At 29.3% G+C, this 20,258-nt stretch overlaps 1 protein-coding gene across 1 annotated transcript in view; it reads left to right on the forward strand.

The window, feature by feature from the left end:
- The window catches only part of LOC107455455 (HECT, UBA and WWE domain containing E3 ubiquitin protein ligase 1), a gene marked incomplete in the record, with an annotated part of 276,027 nt that overhangs the window by 231,917 nt on the left and 23,852 nt on the right, over positions 1–20,258 (forward strand). Inside the window, 7 exon segments of the mRNA XM_071187934.1 lie at positions 595–887; positions 3,030–3,145; positions 4,704–4,916; positions 12,391–12,965; positions 16,053–16,159; positions 17,907–18,187; positions 18,826–19,019. Of these exon segments, the coding sequence (XP_071044035.1) occupies positions 595–887; positions 3,030–3,145; positions 4,704–4,916; positions 12,391–12,965; positions 16,053–16,159; positions 17,907–18,187; positions 18,826–19,019 (1,779 nt within the window).

Below are 20,258 nucleotides of genomic sequence, written 5' to 3' on the forward strand. Positions count from 1 at the left end.
TTATTAGGTCTTTATCCACCACTATTTCCAAATAATTCAAAGGATTGTATAATTCGCCACTTGTTTATGTTTAAGTCATGTGACACAGTTTAAAAAGTAAACAAAATTAGTCAAATCTTTGCGAAATTTAATATGTACTTGTTTACCGTTTTTTAAATTATTATGGCGCCTCTGGAGCAGTTGGCATCTGATAATGTAAGTAAAGAATAAGGATGTAACAGAATCTGAGAAAGTGACTGCTTGTACTTCTCCTGCCACATGCTTGGTAAACCTAGAGGAAGGGGATTCAGTTCTTGTGATCTATGCTATTGATGAAACAAATCCTGTGAAATAAATATTTTAGTAAATTTATGTTATCTTAAAAAAAGGTGCATGATGTCTATATCCTTTTAATGTTCACTTATTACAAAAATAAGCTGCTATAATTTAAAATGTGTGGAATTGTAACATTAAATTCATATACAAACCTACTTATAAAAGAATTTATGGTTATTTTGAGATTTACCCCTTCAGTTAATTGCTTTTAGTAAACAGTATGAAATGAGCATTTTATTTTTGTTTTCTGTTGTAAAAATTTTTTCTCTCCCTCTTTAGGCCGTGTTGGAGCTCGGTACACTATTCATAGTTTACCTCAACGTGGACAGTGGACATGGAATGCTCTATCTCCTAGAGGTACTTCTAGTCCATCTCGTAATACAGCTGGCCTTTCTGGCACTTCTCTTACTAATTCTATGCGACTGCGTGGACGATATTTGTTAGACCATGAAGCATTGGCTTGTCTTCTTGTTCTGTTATTTGTTGATGAACCTCAATTAAATACTGGTAGACTACACAGAGTATTCAGAAACTTATGCCATCATGGACCAACACGAATCTGGGTTGTAAAGGTAACTTCCTTTTTACATCAAATTTAAATTTTCCTAGACCTAATCTCAGAACATATCGAATAAAATTTCTTAAATAGATTGTGACAGAATGCTGTTAGACTCTTAAAATGCTTAGTTATTTATAAATAGTTCTTTGTATGAGTGGTGCCATATTTTAATTGTGAGAGTTTGGTTTTTATAGAGCAAAATAACTCCTTGTTAAATTCCTTCTCGCAAAGAAATTCTTGGTATTTTTTAGAAGAATTACAATCCTTGATTCAGTTGATAATTGGATGTTATTATTTCTAACATTTTGAACAAATGTGTCAATAGAAAGCACTTTTCTATTCCCGTTTTTTTATTAGAGTTATTATAATTTCTTTTAGTAAAATTATGTTAGTTTAGTGGTTATATATTTTAAGTAGTGTGTCTTTATACTTGGGTTCTTATATTTTAAAACAATGATGTAACCGTAAACATCCAATATATAGCAACTTTAAAGAATGCAGCTAACCCAATTTACACTAGTTCTTTTGGTTCCAAATTATGAGATGCATAAAGGATTGTCTCTGTTTTTATTGTAGCTATTATGTAAACAGCAAAAAAATTTTTTTTATCTATATACTTTTATTTACGTATATAGCTTTAAAAAAATTATTTTAACCCCCCAAAAAATATATTCTTAAACCAAATCAACTACAGTAATTTCCGGTAAATAGGCCGCAGCCTATACGTGTTTAAAAGTTGGGCTGTCACGATGCGCGGCCTGTACGCCGATGCGGCCTATATGTAGAATTTTTTTATCATGGTGGATTTATTCAAAATCAGATGTTTGGCGAAAATTTTCCAAAATAACGAACCTAATTCGTAGTGTTTACTCTGGTAACGTTTTTCTTTCTTATTTTTTTAAATTAATTTGCCGAATTTCGGATCGCTTTCGGAAATTCCAATATGGCGCCCATATATTACGATAATTCAATTATACTGTTAATTTCCGAAAATTAATTAATTACAATAAATTTAGTTCAGTTTTGATCGTAGATTATGATGGGGTGAATTTAAAAATGTCCCATCTTAAGAAATTTCATTAATTAAAATAATTATCTATATTATAGAAATAACAATATATATTTTTAATAAGCTAACAACTAATGATTAAAAAACAAGCTAACAACTAAATACAATTTAAAAATAAAAACTAGCTTTCAAATAATAAAAAAAAATAGCAATTAATATCTAATAAAAAACAAAAGAGATTGATTTACATCGAATAAAAAGAAGCCTCAAAAGGGATAGAATTCATTTTGTATCCCACTTGGTAGTTTCAATTTCAAAAGGGTGTGGCTAATTTATGGTCAAACTGGAGGGGGAAAAAATGGGGACAAATGAGTAGAGCATTTCCACAGCTGTCAAGATTGATTTATCAGTTTCTTCCAACTTGCATTTCTTTATTTTGTTCATTGGAAATGCAGATGTTTTTACTTTTCCCTTTATTTTAAACTGCTTTTAGAAACAGATGTTTCCTTTGACTCAGATTTGTTTTCATGTTTTTTTTTTAAAGATAAAATAAAGTTACTTCATCAGAATAAAATTCAAATAAAAAGAGAATTATACTGATTTTTTTTTCTCTTGTTAGTAAAAATTTCTTCTAAGAAAAAAGGATCAGGTTAAGTGCTGAATATCCAGCAGTGAAGAATCAGATTTCGATGGTTTTGAATAGATATATGCTCAAAAATATTTGAAAAGTATAAATAAATAAATCCTGATTTATTTTGTGATTAGTTTATTTTTTATCGCATACACATCCTTAACTTAGGATCATTCTCAATTCTTTCTTTTTATAAGTATACATAAAAATGAGGATGATAATGTAATGAGTATACATAAAAAAATTTTTATCAATAACTTTTTTCTAAGTATAGAGTTTATGTTTTAAAGATTATTATTTTTTATGTGTATTTTCACACATGTGATATTTGATAAAAATCGATGATCGATCGAAAAACGAAAGTGCGGCCTTTACGACGGTGCGGCCTATAAGATGAAAATTGAAATTTTTAACGATGTTTTTTGCGGGTGCGGGCGGTGCGGCCTATTTACCGGAAATTACTGTACTGTTTATGTGTTGAAACTGAATTAAAAAAAGTAATTCTTTTCTTTCAGTCTCTGTTGTCTATATTAGAAAGAACTAATGACTACCAAATTACAGAGAGCCCTCCAGATACTCATCGTCATAAAAAATCGAAGCAAAATGCTTTGGAGTCACATTTAACAAAAAAGTAAGCTAGAAATTTCTATTTTTATATGCATTATCACTGAAAAAATTTGTTTAATGTTATAAAAGCAATTTATAGCTGGACATAATAATTTCTAGCATGTCCTTTATTGGCTGCTATAAAAGAGGAACTATTATCTTTTTGAAAGTGTTAAGAAATTTTTATTTATTTATTTTTGCTCAACAACTATCTTTTTTAATTTTGGTCAAAATTCATGTTCTATAATTAAGGGCTTTGATTTAAAAAGAAGCAAACTCCATTATTTTTTAGTTATAAATGTTCAAAAATATTAGATGGGCAGTGAAGTACAGAATTTAGTATTTTATTAGATTACTTATTCTTTTTATTTTTCTATTCCTTCCTCTCGTTTTGTTTAGTTTCCTGTTTAAAGTAGGAATTTCTTTTTAAGTTTTTTCTAGTTTTAACTATCCTCTGTTTATATTGCTGAATGCATTAAGTTTCAAATTTGATTCCAATGTGTCACATGAGCGTGTTTCTTAGATCTTTTTAAAAAAGTATCTAAAACTGCCTGATGTCCAGTGGCAGAGTGGTAGTGCTTCATGCCATGCTGCAGAGCCTGGGGTCTATCCTCGAGCTGGGAAAGGTTGACTCAGAATTTTATCCCATTAGTGGGTCGATAATATGAGTATCAGGTTGCTTGGGGACTAAACACTGGAAGTTCTGTGTTTGGTTGACCACCGAACCAGAACATCTGCTCCTGCATCCCAGAGCCCAAGGTCAAGAAAACTGAGATGGGCTCAGTAGGCCTTGGCCCTCTTTGGGCTGCCGTGCCACTGAGTTAAGTTTTATCTAAAACTGCTTTGTGTCTGATATTGGTAAATGATACTTGATTTTTATTATTTTTAATGGGTTAACAAATTTTTTTTGTCCAATTGTAAGAAATTTTTCTTAGACGGTTTGAGCCAGAGATTTCACTGCCACTCGCCATTGCGCCAAATTTCAACAAAATGTTTTATTTGTTGATGACGCAATTTTATTCTTTGTTTCATTCTTTTCAGATATCCAAAACTTTTTAGAGTAAAATTGGTTTGGTAATTTCTATATTTGAATTAACATCAGCCTATGTTTTTATTTGGCTTATGTTTTTTTCTTTTCTTTCAGATTAGCCAAATTGTTTTTAGAAGGTAGTGAGAACACTGTTTTGAACTTCATTAAATTTAAATATTTTTCTTTACGTCGTAAAAATATTTGATTTTTACGTATCATGAATAAATGCTATTGATACGTTTGATGTTGCACTAGAAAATTGTATATTTGAATTGATTAAATAGTCTTTGATATTTAAAAAAATAAGCTTTATGTTAATTGTCATTAAAAGTTATTAATTAGTTGGGCAAAAAAATTTTTTTTTAAATTTAAGGAATTATTTTACAGGGTTTAACTTCACTAAACTCCAATGTTTTTTTACGTGGTCTGTATATAAAATTCACATAACAAAAAAATATATTTTGATACGTTTACAAATTGTATATTTGTACTAGTTTTATAGCTTTAACGTTTTATTACTTTTTGGTAATTTTTTAAATTTTTGTAATTTTAGCAAAGATTCTTCCAACCGTAATTTGCAGCCATCTTGGCTATCCATTAGCTTAGATGCTGCTTTAGGATGCCGAACTAATGTTTTTCAAATCAGGCGATTTACAACAGCACATCGCCGGACTAGTGAACGGCACAAAGATACCACTCAAAAAGCATTACCTCCCAATATTCCATTAGTTGCTATTCATCCTTTAGCATCTCCAGTTATATGCAGGTATGTACTCTTAAAATATATAGTACTTTATTTCACCTTTAGTTGAAATTTTTTAACCTTCTTAATAAATTTAAACTATTTTACTTCAAACTTCCATAAAGAGAACGATTAGCAGTGCTTGATAGAGTACTTAGGGTGTAATCTTAAGATGTGTAATGACAAATCGACAGTTTGCTATTTACGATTGTTATTTGTGATGGGATGATTTGAGTGTCATTTTATTCATCAATTTCTAATACAGTGTAACGTCCCATATCCGGACGTCCCTTTCCCGGAAGGGTCGATTTCCCGGACACTTTTTAACAATCAAAATAAACAAACATCTCTCCATCATCCCCTTTCCTTTAAAAAAAAAAGAAAAAAGAAGTCTTTTGACACATTTTCTCTTTTCCGCATCGAACCCATAAATCACCAGAAAGGGGAGATCTACCAAGACCATTGAGTGACCGTTAGTGACGCTCCTCCCTTGGAATGTAGGAAAAAGAGGGAGATTTGTTTTCAAAAGACCGCAACTGAGTCCCCCCTCCTTTCCCATGCTGGTGGCTAGTAAAAGAGGCATTTCCTGGAACCTTTTTATTGAAAGAAGAAATACTGTGGAAAAGGGTAAACAGGGCAAGCGTAAGGTGGAGGGGGAGTCAAAATGGGAAATTTGAGTAGGTCTAAAAGGATATACGTCCTTGAGAAACAAAACATTCGTTCTTCCCCATACCATGTAATATTTAGGAGGCGGGGGGAAAAAGGGGTTAGCATTCTTTCTTTAGCAGATTTTTTCAGTCATAGAAGAAAAAATAAAGAGAACCCGATCAGCGTGCCCCGCCTCTATGCTTGATTGATAGCCAATGATTGGAGAGAAAACAATAATTTGTTACTTCCCCACCCTCAACTTAAATGATCTCCTTTTACACTTATTTTCTTTCACAAATAAGGAGGAAGTGAATTTTTCTCCTCCACCTACCCACTTTAATGAATGACGGGAATTTCCCTTTCTTGCTTGAATCATTCTAGTTAAAAATGGCGGATTATTATTTTCATATGTCAATTTTTTTTCGTTTTCTATATTTTAAGCAATAATATTTTTTTTCTAATATTTCATATTTTATTGATTAGATATTCTAATACTAAAACATTATTCCCCTTAAAAATAATGTTTATTTATTTTTTGCTTCTTAGATTTAGATCATTTTAAGCTTTGTTCCAGAATGACATGAATTTCCCCTTCCTGCTTGAATCGTTCTAGTTCAAAGTGGTGGATTAATATTTTCATAACTGTTAAATTTTTTTCGTTTTCCATATTTTCAGCAATAATATTTTTTTTCTAATATTTTATGTTTGATTTGGATATTCTAATGCTAAAGCATTGTTCCCCTTAAAAATAACGTTTATTTATTTTTTGCTTCTTAGATTCAGATTGTTTTTTAAATCATTTTAAGCTTTGTTTACCTTGGGGGTCTATTATACGGAAGAATCTATTATACGGACTTCTGGAAGTCCCACCGATTCCGGATACGCGACTTTACACTGTATAGGATATAACTGCCCATTAGCAACAGCATCTGATAATACCGTACACATTTTTGGGGAAAACCTTTCTAAATTTGGAACAGGCGTAAAAATAGAGAGATATTACTACTTTAGGTGGCACAGTTGTCCTAAATTTCCTAGAACTTAAAAATTTTAACTTAGTGCCTTTAAATCTGCTATCTGCAGAACATATATAATTAGTCAATGAAAAGTTTACAGAATGTTGTAATAAGCTAGAAAAGTGGAGACATGTAGGACTTAAATACACAAGTGGGCGACCTTTGTGCTAAAATACAAACTAAAGCAAACAACGTTAAAGAGCACAAAAATATTTATAAAATACAGACAGCTGTTTCGTATGTTCCAAGGGCAACCTTCATCAGTGCAACAAAAAGAAATGAGAGAAATATGGAGAAAGGTGACTTCACAAGAGGGTTTAGAGCAACGGCCATTAGGAGGGAAGGGTGAATGGATGATGACGAATAGGAAGCAAGGAACAAAAAGGTGGTTAGTTAGGTTTAATCATAGATTTCCAAACAGGAGAAAGATAAGGAATGCTGGATAGGTCATTTACCAACAGTTTGGAATTTTTATATATGATAAGACTCGTAAAAATCTAGAGCAATTTTGAATGACTTTAGAAGAAGAAAAATTAAAATTATGATTAGAGTCCCAACAATGTTGGGCAATAGATGAGCGTTTAAATTCTTGTCTTTTGACATAAGCTTCATGCAGGGATGTGATTCTTCCGCGGATTCGCGGATTTTCGCTTACTTTCAGATTTTTCCATTTCCCCCGCTAATTACCGCGGAATTTATTATTTTTTTTTTTTGAACAAGTTAAAGTATTTTATGAGAAATTTAAATTTCCGAAGTATTGAAGTCCTCCCCTGAAGTTTCTCTAAAAATCATTTCCTTGGGGTAAAACTGGTTGACCTTTATACAGGGCTGAAATTTGTTCGCTTTTGCCTCTCGAATTTCAGCCTTTTTATCAAAAACTCAGATTCTCTAAAAGTTTCGTTTTTTTTTTAAATAAATATCCCGTTTTTTTTTTNTTTCTGGTTTTTTGTTTTTTTTGAAAATTCAGTTGTTGAAATAAAATAATTATATTTATTTACGATTTTCAAAGATAAACAAAAAATTCAAACTACGTCCTAGCTGCCAACCTTTCTGTATTTTTAGCTATTTTCTCCGCTTTTACGCGCAGAAAATAAGATTTTCCTATTTTTATTCGTCCGCCGGATAGCTCGTATTTTCGCAATTCAGACGTCGTGACCCTTTTGTCTGGCGTGAAAGCAAACAAAAAAAAATTAAAGGAGTTGTATTTGCAGTGAAAATATTTATTTGCTTATTCAATTAATCTTGTAATTTTTTATTTATTATGTCTAAACAAAAACAATTCAAACAAGTCTTTTAGAAATCCCAAGTTCAGACTCAGCAAATATCTCGATTCTTATTCACGCGATTTTAATGTCAATCATCGATTTTCGTATTTACCTGATTTAAAAGTTGCGCATTGTGATTCTTATTTACCCTATTTAAACATCGTACATTATGATTCTTATTTACGAGATTTAAAAATCCAATATTGCGATTTGTATTTGCGCTCTTTTAAAACCCTATGTAGCGATTCGTATTCACGCGAGCTTAAAATCCAATGTCGTGGTTCGTTTTTACGGTTGTAATATCAAACATCGATTTTCGTACTTATATGTGCTTTAAAAGTTAGACAATGTGATTTGTGTTCGCGCGATTTAAAAATTATGCATTGTGATTCGTATTTACGTGATCTAAAAATTATGCATCATGATTTGTATTTACGCAGTTTTTAAAATTCGATGTAGAGTTTCATGTTCGCGTAATTTAAAAGCCTCATATCGGGATTCATATTCTCTCAATTTATAATCACATGGCTTGCAGGTTTAAAAATCGCACTTTTTTTGTTAAATTTCTGTATATATATATTCTTGGATTTCCTCTTTTTAACTTTCTGACTACTCTCATCCCTGTTCATGTTCCTTGACACGGCACTTTAAGGCACGCTTAGTTTGGCCAATATATGAAAGGCCGCATTGCCAATTAATTTGGTATATACCCCAGCTATTTTGACTGTCAATGGGCTGTTTGAGATTAGAAAATTTTATCTTATTAATGGGACTGAAAATAATATTAGAATCAAACTTCTTTAGGTTAATAGCAATTTGCCGACTTATTTTAGGAAAATAGGGTAAAATGACTAAATTGTTAGAAAATTCTTTGGAAGGTTTATCGGTAGGCGATTCTTTAGTTAAGTTTTTATAAATATTATCAATAATGTTAGGAGAATAACCTCACCTCTGTCATGAGCAATGGCTTTGGTGTAATTTAATTCTGCATCAAGAAAATCAATGTTAGAACAAATATTAACAGCACGGTAGACAAAAGACCGAAAAGAGGCAAGTTTTTGGTTGGGAGTGTGGGAGGATTTGTACTGAGGGGGAAGAGAGGCAGCAAAAGGTTTATGAAAGACAGTAGTATGGAATGAATTATCATTCCGAGTCACAAGAACATCTAGGAAAGGAAGTTTTTGATCAGTCTCAAATTCAAAGGTGAACTGAGTACAAGAATCAATGCTGTTCATAACATTAAGAATTTGGTCTAAATTACAATTATTTTCATTTAACAAAGCAAAACTGTCATCAACATATCTTTTATGAAAGGGGAAAGTTAAGATTTTGAATAGTTTACTTTCAAAATAATGCATATAGATGTCACTACGTATAGGGCTCAAAAGATTTCCCATGGCAAGACCATTGGTCATACGGTAAAATTTGTTGTCAAACGTGAAAGTATTTTGTTGTAAACAAACACGGGTGAGGTGAACATACTCATCGATGTCATATTGGGAAAAATGATATTCTGAAAGTCTTAAGTTTTAGGTATTCCAAAGCCCCCTCAACCGGAACATTAGTGAACAGTGATTTAACATCAAATGAGGCCATCAAATAACCATTAGGTTTTAGATTTTTAACTTCTCTAACAAACTCAAGGCAATTTTTGGTAGTGAAAGAATTATTACCAAGGAGAGGAGAGAAGACAGAAACTAAAAAATTTTCTAGTTTATAAGACGAGGTACCAATGTTGGAGACAATTGGTTTGAAAGGAGTGCCAACTTTATGTACCTTAGGTAAAGTATAAAATCTCACGCAATGAGAAATAGAGAGAGTCAAAACAACCTTAAGTCTATTGGGAATTAACATAGGATTTAATAGTTGATTTTATAACATTTAATTCTTTAGTGCTCGGATCTTTGGGAATTGCTTTATAAGGACCATTAAGAATAAGTTGTTTAAATTTTTCCAAATATTCTGTTTTGTTTAGAAGAACAATTTGACCACCTTTGTCAGCTTTAGTGACGATTAAGTTGGGATTGGACTTTATATCTTTAAGAATTACTTTAGAGGAAAGGCTAAGGTTGGAATTAGATATTTTTGAGTTGAAGTCTACGGTATTGGCAATAAGGTGTCTGATAGAATCTTTTTGAGCATCATTAATTTTACTGAATTTAAAAGATCTTTCGATAGGAGCAATAAGTTTAGGTAATGAAGGTCGAGTTGAAATAGCAAAATTATTGTTAAGTTTTAAAGCATTAATTTGAACGTCAGTAAGAGTGATATTTGAGAGGTTAACTACAGAATTTTGATTAACAACAGGCAAACTAATGTCAGGTTTTTTATCATTAACTTTGATGAGTATATTCAACTTGTTATTCAGGTTTGAACTATGTTTTGAAGAGATCTTGGTTGCCCTATTCCAAGACTTCATTTACTTTTCTTTTTTTCAATCAGATAGTTGTTTTGTGAAATTTACCTTTATGTGTGAATCTGAAAATACTTCTATTCATATCAGGGATCTGTCTAGGTTTTTCTGAGAGGTACCTATTTTGTGAAAATTAAGACATAATTTGTGAAAATTAAAAATTATGTTAAAAAATCAACACAAAAATATGTATTTATCGTTTCTTACGGGATACAAAAATAAAATTTTAAGAAAAAGTATTTTGTGAAATGCGTTTTTCCTAAAGTTGAATTTGTGAAGGTACCGCTAAACGGTAGTAAATTTGGCCTGGACAGACCCTTGCATATTATTCTAAAACAGAATATCTATTAATAAGCATGGAATTTTCAGATCCGGATAAGGCATAAGTAAACAGTATTTCCTTAAATAATTTTGTAACTATTTGTTAAATGCTGCTAGATGTATCAATCTAAGTTTAATTTTGGATTTCTTATGATAAATTAATTAAAAAATTTACTATTTAAATCATAAAAATGCTCTAAATCGTTGAATCTCATAAAAAGTCTTAAAAAAATTGAAAGAAAATTAAAGAATTAAAATTAAAGAAAAAAATTTACTTTATTTTTTGTCTACGTGTTTCTAATTGAAGTCTATGAACACCCGACACTCATTTGAACTACTCTTAACCTAGTGTTTACACTCAGTCTTAGTGTTCAATACATTGCCAAAAGAGAGGTTTTCTATAATGTACTCAATGACTGTTTGTTGCAAATTTCACTTGGAAACTTCCACTACTCCCACAACACTCAAAAGATTCTCATTGTCATATTGGTTATCATTTCCTGAGATTTGTAAAACTTAGACTTCGTAAACTAAATTAATGTTTTATGGTAAAATGACATAAGATTTTGCCTTGAGAAATTTCAAATTTTCGAAATTGTCATTTTTAGCCATTTACTCAGCTGGATACATATCAGCTGGATTGGATAAATTTTATACTAGAATAGAGATTTGTTATTCTGGAATGTTCTATATTTTACAATTTTCTTAGAAGTAATATCATTTTTCTTATTCATTCTATTCTTGAAATCTATTTTAATGATTTAAGCTATTTAATGCATTCAGCATTTCTTCCTAAAAAAAGTTTTCAGTCAAGTTTAGGGAATGACAATCACGTTTTGGCAATTTTGTATTAGATTATATAACTGTATCATACCTGCCAACTTTTAATTCCTTCGAGGATTATTTTCCCCAGTGGTAGTAAAATGAAATTTAAATTATACAATTTTAGGCAGAAGAGTACGCTGTATTTTGAAAACGTTTGTGCGGACTAGAACAACAGCATTACATATTGACATATATGCATCATTTTTTAAAAAATAGTGGTGGTCAAAAAGATTATAAATTAAGTTTATAAAAGCAAGAAATATATAGAAAGTATACATTTTACTACCACTTTAAATATAGAAATAAAATTTTACGCCAAATGCGTGAAAGTTGGCAGGTATGCTGTATGTACTTTCCTTTGTAACACTGTATCGGTTAATAAATTATAATTAGGTGTTTCAAATTAGAATTATTCACTATTGACTGTTTGACTCAATTTATGAGTCTATTTTGTACAATTTTTTAAGAATAAATTGCAGGTTCTCATAGTTATCCTGATTTTCTTGATAAAAAAATATTTAGTCCTTATTTGTCACAATTTTTAGCTTTTTGTCCTGAGATTTCTGATGTTTGTGCGCAGAACATCCTTTTTTTCTTTTACTGGTATAAATACAGATTTTAAAATCTATATAACATCAAAAGTTGTAAATGTTTGATCCATTAGTTTTTTTTTTAAAATTTTAATTAATAATGCGGAAACAAAATCATAAACTCAATAGATTAAATTATTCATTCAATTTATTAATAGTTGAATATTTGCAATAATATGTTATGGCAGTGATCGTACAATTATATAACTTATACAAGGTTGGACTCATGCAATAAAATGCTATCTACTTCAGATTGCATATTAGTATTAAACTAGATTGTTAGTAATTGAAATCGTATCAAATTAGAAAAATGTATGCATTTCTTTTGCAATGATCCTTTTTTTTAATTTCAGTATTTTCTTTCCATTCATAATCATCGAAGTAACTTCGCAAAATTAATATTTGCTTTTTTCCAAATAGGCATGTTTTAGATACTCTTATATCATTAGCTAAAAGCTTTCCAATTCATTTCTTACCTGAAACTCCAAAAGACATTAAAACTACAACAAGTTCAAATCCTAAAGCTGATGAGAAATCTAGCAAAACAAGTCTTGAAAAATCGGACAAAGCTTCATCAGCCAAGTCTGATAGCTCAAATTCTCGAACTGAATGTGACTTTTGGGATGTACTCGTTAAACTTGATTCAGTCAACACAACATGCTCACGTAAAGGCAAAACAGCTTTGAGAACTCAAAGTGTAATTTCTGCTTTAAGTTCTTCTTCAACTCCTAGTGAAGATAACTCAAAAACTGGAGGATTCAAATCATCACCTTTGGCTCAACTAATTGGACTTCTTGCTCATCCAGTAGTTAAACGTAGCTCAATTTTAACGGATAGGTTACTCAGACTTTTAGCTTTAATCTCTTTAGCACTACCTGAACCAAAGAGCTCTTTAAAAGAAAAAACCTCCTCTGAAATAAGACAGCAAATATCGGAAAGTCAGAATGATAGTTCTGAGCCCAACTCTAATGTGACAACATTAGGAGCAGAGAATAGTAAGTAAAAAACATTCTAAATTATATTTCCTGAATCCTAATTATTTTTACAAGGCATATTTCTCCCTTTATTATTTTTTGTGTGTGTGTGAATTAAATTGTTTTGAATATTACCTTGTTAAAAAAATTTTATTTCAGCTTAAAATTTAAAAAACTATCTGCTAATAAAAATTTTCTGCTTTTGTCAAATTGTAAAAACATTGTTTCGGTGGGTTTTTTTTAAAAATTATTAGATTTGTTTCTTTATTGTTTCAAAATTATAATTTTTATTAATCTTACACTATTATAGAGTTGTAGCATTTACCTATCAATTGGCCACGGCAATAACATATTGGCCGTGGCTTTAGAAATGCAGAGATGATTGCGATCCTGAAAAAATCTGGATTTTTCGCGATATGTGATCCGGAAATCAAAGGTCCAGAAGTTTCAAAAAATCATCTGTCACATTTATGTTTAAAAATTCTTGTATATTTTATTTAGAAATATTAGAACTAGATTTTATACTTGGCATCTTTCATTTGTAAATATTTTTCTGTTAGAATAATAAATGTGATTAGAGATTAAAGTTAACTTATACATAATTATTCATTTAAATTATGGTGCATATAATTTATTTAGAATTTCATGTTTTTGAAATATCAATGATTTAAATTTATAAAGACATTCATTTTTTGAAATGTGATTTTGCGCATGAAATTTTCAGAATTTTTGTGTTGGGCTCACAATCACCCCTGGAAATGTGTTGCCTAAATAGATTAATTTTAATACATAATAAAGCTATATATGATTCAAGTTTCTGACCTAATGGAAGGGAATGTCTTTATTTTTTTGACTTAATTGGATTATAGATGATAATGAATAAAAAACACATTGTAAATTCAATTTTTATATTTATATATATAACTTAAATTTAGTGGTCAGAAAAACTTAAAATTTGCACCAACCAGCTTTTAAAAATTGATAGTGCTTGTACCTTGTTTCTTCACAAGCTAACAATTAAAATTAGTTGCAAAGAGTTTCTGCCAACTAGGGTTCTTTTTTGTATCACACTATTTTTTTCAAATTATGGAATATTAGTTTAGACCATTGTTTGAGACTATAGTTATACCTATGTTATAGATAAAAAAATTTTGGCAGATTTGTGCTATTAACACATTACTCTGTGAGCTGGCTGCTTATAAAATGCCAGAAACAGAAAATCATTTTTATAATTCAGTAATATATTTAAATTAATATAAATCAAATTTAATTGTTTCATTTAATTATGTAAACTATTATCTAACAAAAAGCCTTCACTTTCAATTTCTTAGACTTTCATATCAAATTAGTCTTTTAAATTTTATAAAGTGATGCATCAAACCTAAAAATATACCAGTTACAAGCAAAATTGATTCACATAATCAGCTTGGTCCAATTGTAGTAAAGAACTTTCTAAAATCTTTTATTACTATATCTGAGATGGTTTCATTTTAAATAATTCATTTACTTTTTCATTAATATTTCATATTCTTTTTTGTAATTAAAGTGTTCTTTTTATTTTTGGTTTAAGATTTTTAAAAATAAACTGAAAATTTTTCATAAACTGATAATAAATTTATTTAATTTCTATTAAAGGTGAAGTTGTTGAAATGCTTAAATTTAATTAATGAACAGTTTAATATTTATGAATATTGTTCATTAATAATTGTAGGATGAGTAACAATACTGAATGATATTAATTTCAAAAATAGAATTAAGCTGATATTTGCTAGTACATACACTTAATTGTTATACTTCAAAACTTATCAGTATATTGTAATTTTATAATGAAATTTTTTTTTCTATACTAATGTGTTTCTGAATTTGTCATTAGTTTGAGTAATATAAAAGTATAAAAAAATATTGTTGGGAAATAATACAATGTTCATAAGATTCTGTAATTTTTTCATTCATATTTTTTGTGTTACGTGACTTGATAAAATTCATAAGATTTGTAAATGTTTTCTAATAATATTTGATTAAAATTATCATTATTTTTATGAAATTATGTGTGTTCTCTTTTTTCATGAACAAAAAAATACCCTATTATACATAGGGTATTTTTGTGTTCATGAAAAAAGAGTTCAAAATATTTCTCCCGTAAGTTATATTATTGTTAATGTGCAGTTAACCATCCATAATGATTTAAATTTTTGTCTGTAATAAAAAAAAATTTATGGTAATTAGTATCACACTTGCTAATTCTTTCAATTTTGGCAAAAGGCTTTAGAGTTTCAGACTTGTTCTAGAATACTACTTTCGTCTTTTCTCCAATGTCCCGTTTCTTGTCGAGAATAATTAAGTACAAAGTTTCCATGCAATTAGTCAAGCTGAGTTATGGCTTATGAACGAGAAATGCTATGTTTCTACACCCACAATGAGTTTTTCTACATTTTAAAGAAAGTAAATTTTTTTCTATTTTTTTTTCTTTTTTGCTTTTCTTTTCTTTTATGTGTCAGGAAGACCCTTGTTAATTGTTATACCATTTTTAATATCTTGTAGAAAATTGTGAAAAGGCTTTGTTAAAGAACTTTTAATTTTTAGAGTATTTTAAATATGAAAAGTTATGTTATACATAAAAATCTTCCTATTTTTAAACTTAGTCAGTATCTAGACTTTTTTAAGTGAACTTTCTTCTCTATGTACCTTTCTGTTTGCAATAGCATTGGACTACAAGCATGAAAAAGTAACTCTAATGAATAGCGGAAAATTTTCTTCAAATATTGAAAAAAAGCCTATTTTTTACAAGAAGTTTACTAAACTAAATAGTTTTCAACCTAATAGTTTCTCTAACTAAATGTTTTTTGCAAAAAGTAAATTAAAGCATATTTGAGTTTTTCCTGTGCAAAGAATATTGACCTAAAGTAACCGTCTAAAATTTTCTCATGTATTGCATTGTAACTTCTGGTAGCAGTGACAATAATTTCCTCAATTAAAAATTATAAAAATCAAACAAAAAAATTTTTTTATAATAAAATAATAGAATGCAGTTAGTTTTAATTATCTAATTTATATACTAATTAGTTTAATTTCTATTTATATTTCATTAAAAATATTTATCTGACCTAGGTCAAAAGAAAATGAAAACTGGAAATAAACAAGATACCACTACTAACCTAGAAGATAATGCTGAAGAGGCAAATGTCATGAAACATTACCTTAAATTAGCTGTTGAAGTAAGTGATATGTGCATTATTATTCTATTTAAGATGTATTTATAGTTTAGATTAGGGGTGCACAATCTTGAGTGAAGAAGTAGAGGGCCACTTGCACAGCAGGTTGACTAATGTAGATCTGTGTGTATTCAGACATGTTGATGGCAAAAATGGTAACCTTTATATGAACAATAATGTTTTAAGCATGAATTCCATTTCATCAGTCAACTTAGAATTATCCTGCAAGTTATCAGTCAAATTAGAACTTATATTTTCAAAATATTAAATACTGTTAAATATAAGAATTCATTCAAAAATGAAGAAAAAAATTCTGAAAAATATTCTTTTTATCACATATGCAAAAGTTCATTTTAAAATGAATTCTAATATTTAAAAAATTGCAATGCTCACAGAATAAATAAATTGGAGTATATAAATTTTATTCTTTTAGTATATAAAAGTGAGTTTTTTAAGCAGAAAATTGTACAAACGATGGCAGTGATGATTGATGACATTTGGAAATAAGCAAAGGTATACTTGTATATCTATCTGCTTGATGAAGAAAGTTTCTCATTGTGCAGTTGTCGTAAGAGCCCATTGAAGTCAGATTGGTCTGGTCAGAAAAGAGGAACAATGTTAAACCCTTGCCGAATTTTTTTCTCTTTCTTTGCTTATTTGACAAAGCAACCAATGTTCTTAAAAAATTGGTCTTTAATAAATTTTTACAGTAGTTTGTAGCCTCAAAGTAATAATCTCTCTAAGAATTGATTTCAGTTGAAAGAAGGATTCTCTTCTCTGATTAGCAAATGTTTCTTGGCTGTGGTATAATTTTAATGTAATGCGAGCTCTAAGTGAATGTTTGAGTTATTGTTTTATCTTTTTGCTTTTTGTATCATTGTCAAAAAAACATGTTTTTTTTAAACTTTTTGAAATTAAATACCTAATTAACTTATGAAACAATGAGATTAAAAAAGTAATTGAAAACTTTGGTTTCATCTTCTCGCATGTAATGTATTCAAACTTTGTATCATTTAACTCCACATTCAATTCAATTCATGCTAATTTTTCACAGCAACAAAAAGTTAAACTGTTTTCTTTTACTCATTATTTTAATAGGTTAAATATTTTTTTGTTGCAATTGTGAGACTTATAAGTATGTTTCAAAAATAAAGTGTTGCCATTTGTCTTTAAATTTTTGTGAACTTTTTGATTTTGGGGAAAATAATAAAAGAATTCCTGCCCAAGTAGCCCACTTATCCCATTCCATACATTTAATACTGAAAGTTGAATTACTTATGAAAGAAATGAAGTTTTATAAAGTAAAAAGTTTATGTTTATGCATCTATTCTAGAAATTTTTAAAAATTCAACAAAAAATAATTTTAAAGCTTGAGAAATAAAGATTACATTGTTAGAATAATTCAAATTTATGTTTGCTTTCTACCAAATTAACTCTAAAACCTATTTTATTGCTTTAAAAATTTAAAAACAAACTCTGAAACTCTTTTTAAATGTTTTTAAACATTTAAAAACAAACTTAAAAAAAATTTAAAAACAAAAAAATCAAAAAAACAAACAAGCTCAAAAAATTAAAAAAAGTTTATCATAGTTCATAGTTTCATAGTTTCATAGACTTTTCCTTGATTTCTCCCTGCTGAGAGAAACATTTTTTCTAGCCGTCCTTGCATTCTTATTATCGGAATTGAAAGATTTATGAACATTTCGTGCAATGCTGCAAGTCTTTAAATCGAAAGAATTTTTTTTTTCAGGTTTTGACTTCTAAAACTTGTTCTGAAGAAGGTTTAGAAGATGCCACTGCATTATTACTTAGATTGTCGCGTGGTTGTATGAAAACACGACATACAGTATTATATTTACTTCTTGATGGCGCTAGAGAATTGGGACAATCAGTTTGTCAAAATATCCGATCTCTTATGTATGAGCTGAAGAGTTTAAATGCTCATTTAGCTGCTGAGAAGAATTCTGAAAATGAAGAAAAAGATCCTGAATATGACGGCAAGTTTCAACTCAAGGGCACTATTCAAGATAGGTGAGTTTTCTTCTTTATATATTTGTATGCAACTTAATAGTTGCAATAGTACACTATTTCATTTAGGGGGATTATTGTGCTGCTTTTTGCATGAATGTTTGCAGAAGTATATAATATTTATAACTAAAATTTATTATAAGATTTTGACTTACTATTTAAAAATAATGACAATACGATGCTATCTGTGTAAATTTCTGATTTTGTGACAATTTTTAAAAGAAAATTTAGTAATGCTTATGCAATACAAGACTGTAAGGAATTATTTTTTACTTTATTTCTCACTAGTTAAATTCTAATCATTCGAAACAGAGTAGTGATTAAAGCATACATAAATATTTTATTTTATTTTATTGATTCATTTGCTAACCAGTATTTCTATTGTTATAACTGGAGCTTTGTTTTACAATTATTTTTCTGCTGGTAAACTTCATTTCTCTAATCACTTATGTTTAATATTTTTTTTAATAAAGCAATAAATGTTTTAATTTCTGTTTTCAGTATTCTGTATTGCTTTTAATTAAAGCAATAAATGTTTTAATTTATGTTTACAGTCACTTCTTCCCTAATTGTTTTCTTGATATATGTGCCTAAAAATGAGTTATTGTTTTGGTTAACTATTAGTTTATTTTTTTCTAAAGGTTTACTTGTAGACCTGTTGTGGTAACTGCTCCTGGAAAAATAAAAGGAAGAAGTGGCAGAGAACTACAATTGCCATCTATGTCATCTTTCACCAGTAAAGCCTCTAGTCAAGCCTTTTTCTTAAGAATTTTGAAAGTCATTATTCAATTAACAGAGTCCACTCAACTTCTATCTAAAAACAAGCCTTTATCAGGTACTATAAACTTGTAATATTACTGGTGTGTATTTGTTTTTTCATTTTCGACAAAATTTGCCTTCAATATAATATTCCTTTTAATCTATAATCTTTATTCCTATTTTATACATAAGAACTCGTATTTGCTCTTGAGAATTATACTGTGTGTTAGAATTTTCATCCTATCTGAATCTCAAGTCAACTAAACTGCACTGGAAGGTGATAATTTGCAGGGTCGATTGTGGGTCGGGAAAAAAACAGTTCTCAATACGCAAATCACACATACCTAATTAAGTATGTAAAATTTGTGAATTTTTTTAAATAATTGACTCAATCTTAGTTTCTTTATAAAACATAAATTAATAAACGTTTATTTATTGGGGTGAAACAAGTATTTACGTACCACCGCGCAGTGGCGCGAACTGACACATTGACGTTACAAATGCAAATATTATATGCAGTTCCAGCTATCTTTGCAAACTGTGTTGAATATTTGCAGTGTCATTATTAAAACTTTTACAATTTTGGATAATTAGTTATTGTTTCGATAAAACCATTCGTTTGGTTTAGATATCAATTTTAATTATCAATGCACAAAAAAGAAGGTAAGCATTAATAATATGGATTAGTACAGCCCACGACAAAACTGTAGCACACTTTGTATTTTTTTACGAAAATTACAAAATTGACCAATTTTGACGAAAATTAAAATTGACCAATTTTGAACCCAATATAGCGAACCTTGCAAAAAAACACCAGGCACATCCATCTCATTGATCAGGAAGCAGTAAACCTTCAGTTACAGTAATTTCTGGTAAATAGGCCGCGGCCTATACGTGTTTAAAAGTTGGGCTGTCACGATGCGCGGCCTGTACGCCGATGCGGCCTATATGTAGAATTTTTTTATCCCATCCCACAAGTGAGAATTTTTTGATCATGGTGGATTTATTCAAAATCAGATGTTTAGCAAAAATTTTCAAAATAACGAACCTAATTCGTAATGTTTACTCTGGTAACGTTTTTCTTTCATATTTTTTTAAATGAATTTGCCGAATTTCGGATCGCTTTCGGAAATTCCAATATGGCGCCCATATATTACGATAATTCAATTATACTGTTAATTTCCGAAAATTAATTAATTACAATAAATTTAGTTCAGTTTTGATCGTAGATTATGATGGGGTGAATTTAAAAATGTCCCATCTTAAGAAATTTCATTAATTAAAATAATTATCTATATTATAGAAATAACAATAT

The sequence above is a fragment of the Parasteatoda tepidariorum genome, chromosome X1 (genome assembly GCF_043381705.1).
Source record: "Parasteatoda tepidariorum isolate YZ-2023 chromosome X1, CAS_Ptep_4.0, whole genome shotgun sequence".
Taxonomy (NCBI): Eukaryota; Metazoa; Arthropoda; class Arachnida; order Araneae; family Theridiidae; genus Parasteatoda; species Parasteatoda tepidariorum.